The sequence below is a fragment of the Mesoplodon mirus genome (assembly GCF_964341445.2).
Source record: "Mesoplodon mirus genome assembly, chromosome: 9".
NCBI classification, from domain to species: domain Eukaryota; kingdom Metazoa; phylum Chordata; class Mammalia; order Artiodactyla; family Ziphiidae; genus Mesoplodon; species Mesoplodon mirus.
The window spans coordinates 37,095,662-37,110,354 of NC_138985.1; the positions used below are offsets into that span (position 1 = coordinate 37,095,662).

The following is a 14,693-nucleotide window of genomic DNA, read 5'->3' on the forward strand; positions in this document are numbered from 1 at the left end:
CCCAGGGGGACATATTTAAAGTGATGAAGGACATATTTAAAGTGATTTAAAGTGATGAAGGAGAAAAACCTACAACCAAGATTACTCTACCCAGCAAGGATCTCATTCAGATTTTTTTTTGTGTGTGTGATACACGGGCCTCTCACTGTTGTGGGCTCTCCCGTTGCTGAGCACAGGCTCCGTATGCGCAGGCTCAACAACTCGGGCCCAGCCAACGCGTGCCCAGCCGCTCCACGGCATGTGGGATCTTCCCAGACCGGGGCACGAACCCGTGTCCCCTGCATTGGCAGGCGGACTCTCAACCACTGAGCCACCAGGGAAGCCCTCATTAAGATTTGATGGAGAAATTAAAACCTTTACAGACAAGCAAAACCTAAGAGAATTCAGCACCACCAAACCAGCTTTACAACAAATGCTAAAGGAACTTCTCTAGGCAGGAAACACAAGAGAAAGAAAAGACCTACAATAACAAACCCAAAACAATTAAGAAAATGGGAATAGGAGCATACATAATGATAATTACCTTAAATGTAAATAGATTAAATGCTCCCACCAAAAGACATAGACTGGCTGAATGGATACAAAAACAAGACCTGTATATATGCTTTCTACAAGAGACCCACTTCAGACCTAGGTACACATACAGATTGAAAGTGAGGGGATGGAAAAAGATATTCCATGCAAATGGAAATCAAAAGAAAGATGGAGTAGCAATTCTCATACCAGACAAAATAGACTTTAAAATAAAGAAGACAAGAGACAAAGAAGGACATTACATAATGATCAAGGGATCGATCCAAGAAGAAGATATAACAATTATGAATAATTATGCACCCAACAATGAGCACCTCAATATATAAGGCAAATACTAACGGCCATAAAAGGAGAAATTGACAGTAACACAATCATATTAGGGTACTTTACACCACACTTTCACCAATGGACAGATCATCCAAAATGAAAATAAATAAGGAAACACAAGCTTTAAATGATACATTAAACAAGATGGACTTAATTGATATTTATAGGACATTCCATCCAAAAACAACAGAATACACATTCTTCTCAAGTGCTCATGGAACATTCTCCAGGATAGATCATATCTTGGGTCACAAATCAAGCCTTGGTAAATTTAAGAAAATTGAAATTGTATCAAGTATCTTTTCCAACCACAACACTATGAGACTAGATATCAATTACAAGAAAAGATCTGTAAAAAATACAAACACATGGGGCCTCCCTGGTGGCGCAGTGGTTGAGAGTCCGCCTGCCGATGCAGGGGATACGGGTTCGTGCCCCGGTCTGGGAGGATCCCATATGCCGCGGAGCGGCTGGGCTCGTGAGCCATGGCCGCTGAGCCTGTGCGTCCGGAGCCTTGCTCCGCAACGGGAGAGGCCACAACAGTGAGAGGCCCGCGTACAGCAAAAAAAAAATAAATAAATAAAAAATACAAACACATGGAGGCTAAACAATACACTACTTAATAACCAAGAGATCACTGAAGAAATAAAAGAGGAAATCAAAAAATACCTAGAAGCAAATGACAATGAAAACATGACGACCCACAACCTATGGGATGCAGCAAAAGCAGTTCTAAGACAGACGTTTATAGGAATACAATCCTACCTTAAAAAACAAGAACCATCTCAAATAAACAACCTAACCTTACACCTACAGAAATTAGAAAAACAAGAACAAAAACCGCCCAAAGTTAGCAGAAGGAAAGAAATCATAAAGATCAGATCAGAAACAAATGAAAAAGAAATGAAGGAAATGATAGCAAAGATCAATCAAACTAAAAGCTGGCTCTTTCAGGAGATAAACAAAATTGATAAACCATTAGCCAGACTCATCAAGAAAAAAAGGGAGAAGACTCAAATGAATAGAATTAGAAATGAAACAGGAGAAGTAACAACTGACACTGCAGAAATACAAAAGATCATGAGAGATTACTACAAGCAACTCTATGCCAATAAAATGGACAACCTGGAAGAAATGGACAAATTCTTAGAAATGCACAACCTTCCGAGACTGAATCAAGAAGAAATAGAAAATATGAACAGACCAATCAAAGCACTGAAACTGAAACTGTGATTAAAAATCTTCCAACAAACAAAAGCCTAGGACCAGATGGCTTCACAGGCGAATTCTGTCAAACATTTAGAGAAGAGCTAACACCTATCCTTCTCAAACTCTTCCAAAATATAGCAGAGGGAGGAACACTCCCAAACTCATTCTACGAGGCCACCATCACCCTGATACCAAAACTAGACAAAGATGTCAGAAAGAAAGGAAACTACAGGCCAATATCACTGATGAACATAGATTAAAAAATCCTCAACAAAATACTAGCAAACTGAATCCAACAGCACATTAAAAGGATCATACACCATGATCAAGTGGGTTTTATCCCAGGAATGCAAGGATTCTTCAGTATATGCAAATCAATCAATGTGATACACCATATTAACAAACTGAAGGAGAAAAACCCACACCCAACATGGTCCTCAATGGTGAAAAACTGAAACCCTTTCCACTAAGATCAGGAACAAGACAAGGTTGTCTACTCTCACCACTATTATTCAACATAGTTTTGGAAGTTTTAGCCACAGCAATCAGAGAAGAATCAGAAATAAAAGGAATGCAAATCAGAAAAGAAGAAGTAAAGCTGTCACTATTTGCAGATGACATGATACTATGCATAGAGAATGCTAAAGATGCTACCAGAAAAATACTAGAGCTAATCAATGAATTTGGTAAAGTAGCAGAATACAAAATTAATGCACAGAAATCTCTGGCATTCCTATACACTAATGATGAAAAATCTGAAAGTGAAATTAAGAAAACACTCCCATTTACTATTGCAACAAAAAGAATAAAATATCTAGGAATAAACCTACTGAAGGAGACAAAACCCCTGTATGCAGAAAATTATAAGACAATGATGAAAGAAATTAAAGATGATACAAAGAGATGGAGAGGTATACCATGTTCTTGGATTGGAAGAATTAATATTGTGAAAATGACTCTACTACACAAAGCAATCTACAGATTCAATGCAATCCCTATCAAACTACCAATGGCATTTTTTCACAGAACTAGAACAAAAAATTTCACAATTTGTATGGAAACACAAAAGACCCTGAATAGCCAAAGCAATCTTGAGAAAGAAAAACGGAGCTGGAGGAATCAGGCTCCCTGACTTCAGACTATACAACAATGCTACAGTAATCAAGGCAGTATGGTACTGGCACAAAAACAGAAATATAGAACAATGGAACAGGATAGAAAGCCCAGAGATAAACCCATGCACATATGGTCACCTTATCTTTGATAAAGGAGGCAAGAATATACAGTGGAGAAAAGACAGACTCTTCAATAAGTGGTGCTGGGAAAACTGGACAGCTACATGTAAAAGATTGAAATTAGAACACTCCCTAACACCATACACAAAAATAAGCTCAAAATGCATTAAAGACCTAAATATAAGGCCAGACACTATCAAACTCTTAGAGGAAGACATAGGCAGAACACTCTATGACATAAATCACAGCAAGATCCTTTTTGACCCACCTCCTAGAGAAATGGAAATAAAATCAAATATAAACAAATGGGACCTAATGAAACTTAAAAGCTTTTGCACAGCAAAGGAAACCATAAACAAGAACAAAAGACAACCCTCAGAATGGGAGAAAATATTTGCAAACGAAGCAACTGACAAAGGATTAATCTCCAAAAATTACAAGCAGCTCATGCAGCTCAATATCAAAAAAACAAACAACCCAATCCAAAAATGGGCAGAAGATCTAAATAGACTTTTCTCCAAAGAAGATATACAGATTGCCAACAAACTCTTGAAAGAATGCTCAACATTATTAATCATTAGATAAATGCAAATCAAAACTACAATGAGATATCATCTCACACCAGTCAGAATGGCCATCATCAAAAAATCTAGAAACAATAAATGCTGGAGAGGGTGTGGAAAAAAGGGAACACTCTTGCACTGCTGGTGGGAATGTGAATTGGTACAGCCACTATGGAGAACAGTATGGAGGTTCCTTAAAAAACTACAAATAGAGCTACCATATGACCCAGCAATCCCACTACTGGGCATATACCCTGAGAAAACCATAATTCAAAAAGAGTCATGTACCAAAATATTCATTGCAGCTCTATTTTCAATAGCCCGGAGATGGAAACAACCTAAGTATCCATCATCGGATGAATGGATAAAGATGTGGCACATATATACAATGGAATATTACTCAGCCATAAAAAGAAACGAAATTGAGCTATTTGTAATGAGGTGGATAGAACTAGAGTCTGTCATTCAGAGTGAAGTAAATCAGAAAGAGAAAGACAAATACCATATGCTAACACATATATATGGAATTTAAGGAAAAAAAATGTCATGAAGAACCTAGGAGTAAGACAGGAATAAAGACACAGACCTACTAGAGAATGGACTTGAGGATATGGGGAAGGGGAAGGGGAAGGGTAAGCTGGGACAAAGTGAGAGAGAGGCATGGACATATATACACTACCAAACATAAAACAGATAGCAAGTGGGAAGCAGCCGCCTAGCACAGGGAAATCAGCTGGGTGCTTTGTGACCACCTAGAGTGGTGGGATAGGGAGGGTGGGAGGGAGGGAGACGCAAGAGGGAAGAGATATGGGAACATATGTATATGTATAACTGATTCACTTTGTTATAAAGCAGAAACTAACACACCATTGTAAAGCAATTATACTCCAATAAAGATGTTAAAAAAAAAAGAATAAATGGAATGGAGCTATAATGGCAGAATGAAACGACAAGTTTTTCAAATTCTAGCACATAATCAGCTGTTTATTGCACCTTACTGTAAACAATATCTAGGCTGCAGAATAATATTAATTCCAAAAAAAATAAGATAAGTTTTTGAGTTTGTGTGTTTGGAATAACACAATAAGTCAAGAACAACTACTGGGAATATCTTAGTCCACATTCTTCTTCTTCTAGAAACAAAGATTACATGGAATGCATGCCTATACATTTGCATTCAAAGATTATTTCTTTATCATACCTGAGCATTCATGAAACAGTATTCCTTTTCCTTTGGTGGACCTCAAAAATGTGTGGAAGTACTACTTAAAAATTAAATGATTAGAAGAGCAAAAACATTGTTTCTAATGCATGTGTTCATTAAGTGATAGTAACACATATGGTGACAAATATTTTGCTTATGTAGACTGAAGCCCTGAGTGCTGATAATATTCAAATAACTGAACAACTGATATTTAGTTATTTTAATAACTCAAAATTAGAGGGTTAAGTTAAAGTGGTCATTGTAGGTGAAAGCCATATGAAGCTTCAAAGTCCAAGAATGACCTACAAATAACTGAATGGGAAGAAATCTCTATTAACTCACTGTTGGGAACTAATTGACCTGAAAGCTTGAAATGGCTCCTAGTATTTCTTTTGCAGTAGTATTTCTTCTGCCAAAGAAGAGAAAGAAAAAACGATCAAAGATACCTCATAGATGCAGAATAGGTCATATATTATGTCCTCTCATCAGTCATTCAACTCTTCTAGTCTTGGTATCCATTTTTGTTTGCATACATATTGATATTTACTAAATTACTGGCTAACAATAATTGATAAAACAGTGTGACAGTCTTTTCTTTGGGTATCACAGTGCTAGTTGAAAATGTAGGACACAACAGCAATTGCTTTTTGGGTTTTGAATAACTAGTATATATTTCTTTTAAGTGCTAAGATTGTTCTTAATGAGCCCACAAGTGAGGCATTATTCATCTTCACTATCTGAATGTGACTGGGCCATAGAAGAAACTTGCTCAGATATAAAAGGAGAGTGTGGAGAAACCAGTGTGGTGCTAAAATGCTACCAGAGTCACACTATCATTAAGTATGCTTATTCACTAAAAATTAATAAAAATTTAATTTTACAATAATTGCTATAGATATAAATGTTAATATTTCATGAATAACTCATTTTCCAGCTTTTAAATCCAAAACTTTGCATTTCTGTTATGTAAAGTATTATCCATTTACTAACTTTTTATGCCTTTCATTCAGATTTTCAAAGGTTTTAGTATTACACTCACTCTTGTACTTAAATCCATAAAAATCCAAAAACAGGCATCAGAGGCAATAAGCCCTGTTAACATGTTCTTTTTTGACATGTAAATGACCTACTGCATTTGACACTGAATCATTTAAAACAAAAGGAAAAGGGCATAGATGAAAATAAATGCATCCAGTCAACTATATAGAAATAAACTGACCTTCTTAAAATTTTTGTTTAAGTCAACCAGACTGAGCAGGAAGATGTGGTCCTTGGCTCCCAGCAGCAGCCTGCCCCTCTCCTCATCTAACAAAGTGGTTTGGAAATCCAGTCCTTCTGATGAGCCCAAAAAGGGAATACAGCTATTTGAAAGCAGCAAGTCTACGGGGAAGTAAAAGAAGGATAAAAAGAAATAAAAAATTCTGAATAAGCAAAATCTTTATTTGCCTCCATACACACACTGTTCCACTTTGTAAATGCATACACACAGCATGAAAGCTCCAATTTCGGTATATGAAAACAATATACAGTTTTTAGCACATACTCATTTAGCAAGAGATTCAACTTATTATATTTGTATTTTATTGACATAATGTTTATATTATCAAAAATGAATATAAAACATGTTAATACAAAAGCATAAATGCAAAATTTCTCACAACGCTGTTTACCTTTTTTCAAAATACCTTTTTTTAAAGTAAATCTATATCTATTTTTGGGTGCATTGGGTCTTCATTGCTGCACATGGGCTTTCTCTAGTTGTGGCAGGTGAGCGGGGGCTACTCTTCATTGTGGTGTCCAGGTAGCTGTGGTGCATGGGCTTAGTTGCTCCACGGAATGTGGGATCTTCCTGGACCAGGGCTTGAACCTGTGTCCCCTGTATTGGCAAGCAGAGTCTTAACCACTGTGCCACCAGGGAAGTCCCTGCCTTCTTAAGTTATAAATTAAAGCATCTACCTACCTACAGTAAGATTTGCAAAGTGATCAAATTATCAATGTATGCAAAGTAAGCAGCAAACTAAGTGTGTGATAAATCTCAGGCATTTTTTTTTCCCTTCTACTTTTGATAGTGTTCAGATTGACCCCATGTCTGGAAGATTACACAGTGCCTATTTCACATATACAGCAAGATGTAAACAAAGAAGCCATGGATTCTGAAGGAGATGTGATCCTGAACCAGTGATAGAATCAGAATTATAAAGCAAGAAGGTACCTTAAAAATCAATTAATGCAAATTCATGATGTTATAAATGGAGGTGTTTAATTCCATCAAGATGAAGCCACATGCCCTAAAGTCACAAAACTATGGTGGCAAAGCTGATAAAATAAGCCTCAGTCCCAGTCTCCATTTATCTTTGGTTTGTTACCAGGCCTAATTCTTTGTTTCAGTTATAATTGTGATATGAACAGATTCCTATTTAAATTTAGGTCTGAGGGTTAGTGGTTAGGACTCCGTGCTCTCACTGCTGAGGGCCCAGGTTCAATCTCTGGTCAAGGAACTAAGATCCCACAAGCCATGTGGCATGGCCAAAACAAACAAACAAACAAAAAAAACCAAACAAAATAAATAAATAAATTTAGGTCTGAGTTTACAGGAGCCCAAATCTTTTCAATATGTTTCACCCCAAGTACAAAACATACCCTCTAATTTTCTACAACCCTAGACTATTAAATACCAATAAGATAATAATATCACTCATCACTTTTATTAAAGTCCATTATATGTTACTGGACTTTAAAACTAAATCATTACGTTCAAGCAATTCATTATCAATTGATGAGAAAAGTAAAAAGAGATGATGTCTTAGAAATAGGCATCAAGATGCTTCCAAAATGTGTAATGGCAGTTTTCAATCTCTGTAAAATGGATATTTGAGTCCCTTAAATTTAAAGCCTATATATTCCATCCATCAACTGTGGGCTTTATTACTATTTCATGTTTTTGAGAATTCCTGTCACTCTACTTTTCTAATTTACAATGGTTAAATGTTACTTCTTTTAGTCACTGAGATAGATTTTTTGTCTTAGTTTTCACAAACTAAAAGGTCATATGCTGAAGAAGACACGATACTATTTGAATTCTCAAGTGAGTGTGGCTTTACCAAACATAAATGTCTTATTAATATTTATGAATCATGCTTTGTGGACCCTGGATCGAAGTCTTAACTCTACACGAATTATTTTTCTACTAAAGTTAAATAAAACATTAATCGTTTTTCAGACCAGAGACACAATGGGATAATATATTTTAGCATCTTCAAATGTAGTAATAAGCCTACTTTTGCAGGGCTGATATTCAGTAAATATTCCATATTGATCGCAAAGTAGAACAGAAGGGAAAAGAATGGAACCAAGAGAACAGACAAGACAGATACGATGTAAAGCCTTAAAAAGGGAAAACATTTCACACAAACCTTTATTCAATCAGGCAATTCTGTATCGTCCATGGGATTTTCCCTTGTTTAACTAAGAATGAAATGGGCAAAATGGAAAGTATGTAAAGGGATTTCCAAGAGGATATCTTGACCCAACTAATAGAGGAAAGTAGGTTTTAGGTTATAAATCCATACTATTTCAAGTGTCCATAGACTATAATCAACTATTTTGAAATATACATTGCAATGTTAATTACAAAATTAAATATGGCTAAGCCTAATAAGCGAGAGTGTGAGCTTTAGGCCCAGATCAGCTGCATCATATCCTAGTTTTGCACCTCTGGCTGTGTGATTGAGGACAACAAATTTAAACTCTCTGTGCCTTGGTTTTCTCATGTATAAAGTGGGGATAATAATTAATAGAAACTATGTAATAAATCACGTAGGTGTGAGGAATAATGAGTAAACACAGGCATTAGAATAGTGCCTAGCACAAAGGAAGTGCTATGTAGCTATCAGCTATTATAATAATGATGTATTTTTTAAACTCTATTTAAAGTCTATAAAAAGAAGTCATATTTTCCAACTCATAATTCTCATGATGATTAAAGGAGGTAATTTATATAAAGTTCTTAGAACAATGCCTTGAAAATAGGAAAAGTTCAAAAAACATTAACTGTGGGCTTCCCTGGTGGCGCAGTGGTTGAGAGTCCACCTGCCGATGCAGGGGACATGGGTTCGTGCCCCGGTCCGGGAGGATCCCACATGCCGTGGAGTGGCTGGGCCCGTGAGCCATGGCCGCTGAGCCTGCGCGTCCAGAGCCTGTGCTCCGCAACGGGAGAGGCCACAACAGTGAGAGGCCCGTATACCACAAAAAACAACAACAACAACAAATTAACAGTTACTTTGAATATTAAACTCTGGTTTGGGCCAAATGAGTTCTATTAACAAGTATTATCTCATCTTCCATTAAATCTGACTTATGAAGATTAGAACAGCTCTATGTTTTTTTAAAATAATATTGGAATAACATTAAAAAGCTACTCTGTCCACAAATATTTATAAGCTTCTAGTACGTGTCAAGTATTGACCATGCTGCTTAAGGTTGTGGAATGGCTGAGTCCTACCATCAAGGAGCTCACAGATCCCTGAGAAAATAGATACGCATAGACAATACAACTTATGCATAGACGATACAACATAAGCACAATAAATTATAATACAAGTGTATACAAAATGTTAACAAATCTTTCAAGTAATTGATTGTGCATCACCTTACAAAAGGTGATACTTGTGAACAGTCTTGAAGGACAGACAGAAGCTTTACAGGAAAAACATAAAGAAAAGTTTATTCCAAGCAGAAGAGTACAAGAATGTACAAGGGTACACACCATCGTATATTATACTTACATACTGAATGTTTAATGCTATCTCCTACTATGGGGCATGAGTTCCTTCAGGGCCAAGACCAGGCCTTACTTATCTTGGAAACCCCAGCACGTATCTCAGAGTCTGAGACAAATTAAGCACTTTAATAAATTTGGGGAAATGCAGTAGTTCAGTATGCTGGAACAGAGAGAAGTGGTAGGGGCGGTGAGAAGTGAGGATGCCTCCAGGTAATTAGGGCATAAGATGGCAGGCTGAGGAGGTCGAGTATTATGTAGGTAACTGAAAGCCACTAAAGTATTTTGTGCAGGAAAAGTGACAGAGACTATAGCTGAGTATTACAAAAATAAGTCTGGCTGCAGTGTTCAGGATGGATGAGAATCAGGAAAGATGGGGGCAGAGAGGCTCCCCAGAAGTTTCTGAAACGTGGTGAGTCCCTGAATTATGGCAGTGCTAACGGGAAGAGGACGACATTTAAGAATCTTGTGTCTCATTTTCCGTCTCTACGCAAACAGTGAGAAAAATAAAGTTGAGGTCATCATTTGCTTTATTTTCTTTTACCGTAATTAATTCTATTGGTTTTAGTTTCAAACAAATTTGACAAGGAAAAACAGCTGCAAAAATAGTGACTAACCTGAAGCATTATCACTTCAAAATGATTTAACATTGCCTTTAAACAATGTTAGCATCAGAACGATTAAAGCATTCTTCCCAGATGCTTTGTAGCCAAACTAAATAACTAGACTTAGGCATTACATATGAAAATTTCTCAGGCTGATGCACACATTCTGAAAAGACCTTGGGACAGGGATTGGAACAGGTTCCCTCTTCCCCAAACAGTTTATCTTTCTTGCATTTCTGCCAAACCAAGCAAAGTCATTTTTGTTTCCACGGGATCATCAACAAAAGCCTAGAAAAAGAAAGTTAAATCCAGAGTCTGAATCTTAACACCTAAAGCTGATACACTCCCAGGGTTTCAGGAACCAGATATGGATGCTAGCTGTGCAGGCTGCAAACTCATGCAAGTTAAAGACTAACAATTTGGCAATATATTTCAAAGCTTTATTTTTTCTTTTCTTAAACTGGCAAGTCTCAGGCACGTGATTTTTAAGACTGTCCACAGTTTATAATCCTTTTAAACAGAAATTCCGTCTTGTTTTTTTTCCCCCTTTGGTGGTGGGGTGAATGGCTTCACAAATGCCATTCAGATAGGGCCTGCTCTGTACTTACTTAGCAAGCCCCACCTTTCCTCAGACTTCTAGGTCCTAAATGCATTCTTTGTTCTGTCTACCTAAACCTTTGACCGAAACTACCATAATCACTCCTTCTAGCTGTTCTTTTAGCAATTCATTGTCCTATCACCTTGTTCTCAGTTTGTAATCTCACTCAACCACCCAGGCCCTCAAATTCCCACTCTTGTTCTCAATACATTCTTGAAAAATCTACAGCTGATTATTTCTGAAATAAACGCAGCAAAGTTATGATTCATCATTTACTCCACTAGTTTAACTATGGAAATCATTCACATCATGGATTTTAATTGAAGGATGACACAGACCAGATGTTCATAATCCATGATCAATAAACCACTGCAGAGCAACGGGACGGTTCTGAGGTTCAAAACTCCTATAAACAGCATGGTATTTTCCTATATTAGTATGTATGTGTTCATTGCTGTAGAGTATGTCCAGAGTTCATCAACATCTCCTGATATCTTACCAGAAGTCACAGGTAAATTATGTCTCCCACATACAGTTAATAACATATTTAGAATAATTTCTCATTTCTAATACAACAAAGTAAGTCTCTACCCTCATAAAACTAGATTTTTGAAAGCAAACAACTGACTCATCTAAGATCGCCGGGTACTGTGCACATGCTCCAACGACTGATAACAAGTTCCACTCTCGTGGACCTCACAGCCTAGTGGAGAGAATATGCTCATCCACAACAAAAATGAGGATATACATTTTTTTTTCCAGTGGCTGGAGACTTTATTTATCTAGTTATTTATTTATTTAGGCCACGCCTTGTGGCACGCGGGATGCAGGACCTAGTTCCGAGACCAGGGATCAAACCCATGCCCTGGGGTTAATTCCGTGCATTGGGAGCACAGAGTCTTAACCACTGGACCACCAGGGAAGTCCCAAGAATATACTTGTGACAAAGGACAACAGTACTTAAAGTAGTAGACTGTTAAATATTTTTAATAGTAAAATAGAAAGAACTTCCTCTCTGTGTCTCCATTAGCAAAAGCCAAATAACATAATTCTCGCCAGTACAGTGGGTAGAGAAACTAAATGGTCCCTGATCACCTTCCAATCCTGGAGTTCTAGGGCATTAGAACCTAACATTGAACTTTGTTAAAATGGACAACATATCAAGTAACAAACTGTCATTCATCTATTTACTCCAGGCCATTGCTCTGTTCTTTGGAGCAGGTAGTCTCTAACCTTTGGGAAGAACAGAAATATGGTATACAACAATTAGAGCTAAAGGGAGATCTTCTCAATAAACCTGTTTGACTCCTCTGTTACCAATTCAGTGAAGTCCAAAATGGTTAAGTGGGCTTCACAAAACCAGTTTTCTCTTCATGGCAAAATACAGCAGCAATGAATCCCCTCACCTACAGCCACATGCCCTTCCATGTGAGGGCAAGGCTGAAGATCCCACAGTTCCTGCTCCTATTTGAAATAAATGCTTGTTCTGAAAAGAATTCTTTGTATCTCCCTTTTAGTGTCCCTTCATATAATTGTTCATTCAGCCTGAAGAAACATTTGACCTGATGCTCTACAGTCTTCCTCGCTACCCCAGAGAGGAAAGGAGTGGTCAGTCACACTGAATCTAATAAATTTAGGATTAAGCAGCACAGACTTCCTCAATGTTTCACTGTTAAATGAATAAAATCCCAAACCCTTGAATTCCTGCATTTATTGGCAGAAATTCTAAACTGGGTGGAGTTGACAATCTCTCTCACAAGAAGACTACATAGCTAAAAAATGGCTTCCCACATCCTTTAAAGAACACTTCACAGGAAGACCTTTTTTTAAAGAAGAAAATCAAAGTTATTAAAGGCACAATTTCATGGGGTAAAAATAAAATCACCTTTGAGAAAAGTCAATTTCCAGTAGAATTTCTCAGCAGAGAAAGCTTACAACCAACAATGAATCCAGACCAAAACCCTGTCACCTTGGGGATTCCCTGGTGGACCAGTGGTTAGGACTCGGCACTTGCCAAAAAAAAAAAACAAAGCAAAAGAAACAAACAACCCCCCCCAAAAAAAATACCCTGTCACCTTTCCCTACCATCTCAGAATATTCAGCACAAAAGCACAAATTCTTGCCCCACCTGCCCCCGCTTTTTCCTCAAGGAAATAGCCATTATATCAGTAGGGCTGTTCTGAGGGTTCTTGAATAGAGTCACATCTCCAGTGTTTTCTCTGCAAAACTGTCTAAATAAAGAAGGAAAAGAGGGCTTCCCTGGTGGTGCAGTGGTTGAGAGTCCGCCTGCCGATGCAGGGGACACGGGTTTGTGCCCCATTCCAGGAAGATCCCACATGCCGTGGAGCGGCTGGACCCGTGAGCCATGGCCGCTGAGCCTGCGCGTCCGGAGCCTGTGCTCCGCAACGGGAGAGGCTACAACAGTGAGAGGCCCGCGAACCACCCAAAAACAAAGACGACCCCCCCCCAAAAAAAAAACAAAAGAAGGAAAGGAGTTTTTTTTCCTGCCTTCCCCATAAATTCAGCTTCTCCCCCTTGATCTCTGAATTCCCTGGGCTTCCATGCCAATCGTCAGTCTCCCAAGATTCTTTCTAAGGAACTCCTTCATCCCATAGTTCCCATAAATGTTTTGGCTACCAAAACACCCTTACCATCCCCCAACTCCCAAAGCCTGTTCTCAGTTTGGGTCCGGAATTGAGTAAAGGGAGCAAACTGCTCATCGCAAAATGAAAATTAGTCCCTAATGTTGTGGCTCACTGAGTCCCTTTGGCTCTCTGTGAACCTGTATTTGTCTCTCCCGCTTTTGGTCTGAGGCAAGGGAAGAATTCTTTCTTGGATTTAACCTTTGGAAAGTGAACTCATCTTAAATTGGCCCTACCTGACTTTCAATTGGTTTTCTGAGGTTTGAGATCATATGAAAAGACCTTGGTCACCAAGATGGCTCACTTCCACCTATCAAACATACCACTTATTCTCTATTTAAGTACCTTTAGTCTCCATAGCTAACTGCTCAAACAATATCAAATGTATAAAGAATGTTATTCAAAGCTAAACTGCCGACAAAAGACTAAATTATAGGCGTATATTATATTATCGTTATATTTTCCTAGGTGAAAAGTCTAACCCTACCTTGCAAATGTAAGTTCAAATCAGAAAGAAAAAAAATGAAATTCTCATTTGCTCATCTGCAATGGAATGTTGGAAATCATTCTATTCATTAGGTCTTAGACAGAACATTATCTACATCAATAATAAATCAGATGATGCCACATAGGGAAACATAAATTAGGAACAAATATAGCCTATTAATCATCAAGCTACATTCTTTCCAGGACAGGATGTGGATGGAATAGGAGTGTGGTAATTTTACACCATCACATTTTCAACTACATCCATGCATTTAAATCGCAGGTTTCTTCTTCTTTGGCTAGCTTTCAACAGTAGACACTTTATATAATCCATCACATGTGAGATTCATAATTTACGATTATTGGTCCCTTTTAAATTCTTACTTTGAGTAAGAATGAATTGTTTTAAATTCTCAAAAGCTTGGCCATGATAAATTTTCCTACTGACCTATAAAATGGCTAACATTATAAACAACTGATACATTTCCAGAAGAACAATTCAATAATAGAATA

General features: G+C 37.6%; 1 protein-coding gene across 2 annotated transcripts in view; it reads right to left on the bottom strand.

Moving 5' to 3' along the window:
* The window catches only part of SEMA3D (semaphorin 3D), a 210,103-nt gene that overhangs the window by 108,105 nt on the left and 87,305 nt on the right, over positions 1 to 14,693 (bottom strand). For both annotated transcript variants that reach the window (XM_082632043.1, XM_082632042.1), the window contains one exon: positions 6,292 to 6,452. In XM_082632043.1, the coding sequence (XP_082488169.1) occupies positions 6,292 to 6,452 (161 nt within the window). The remainder of the gene's footprint in view (positions 1 to 6,291; positions 6,453 to 14,693) is intronic.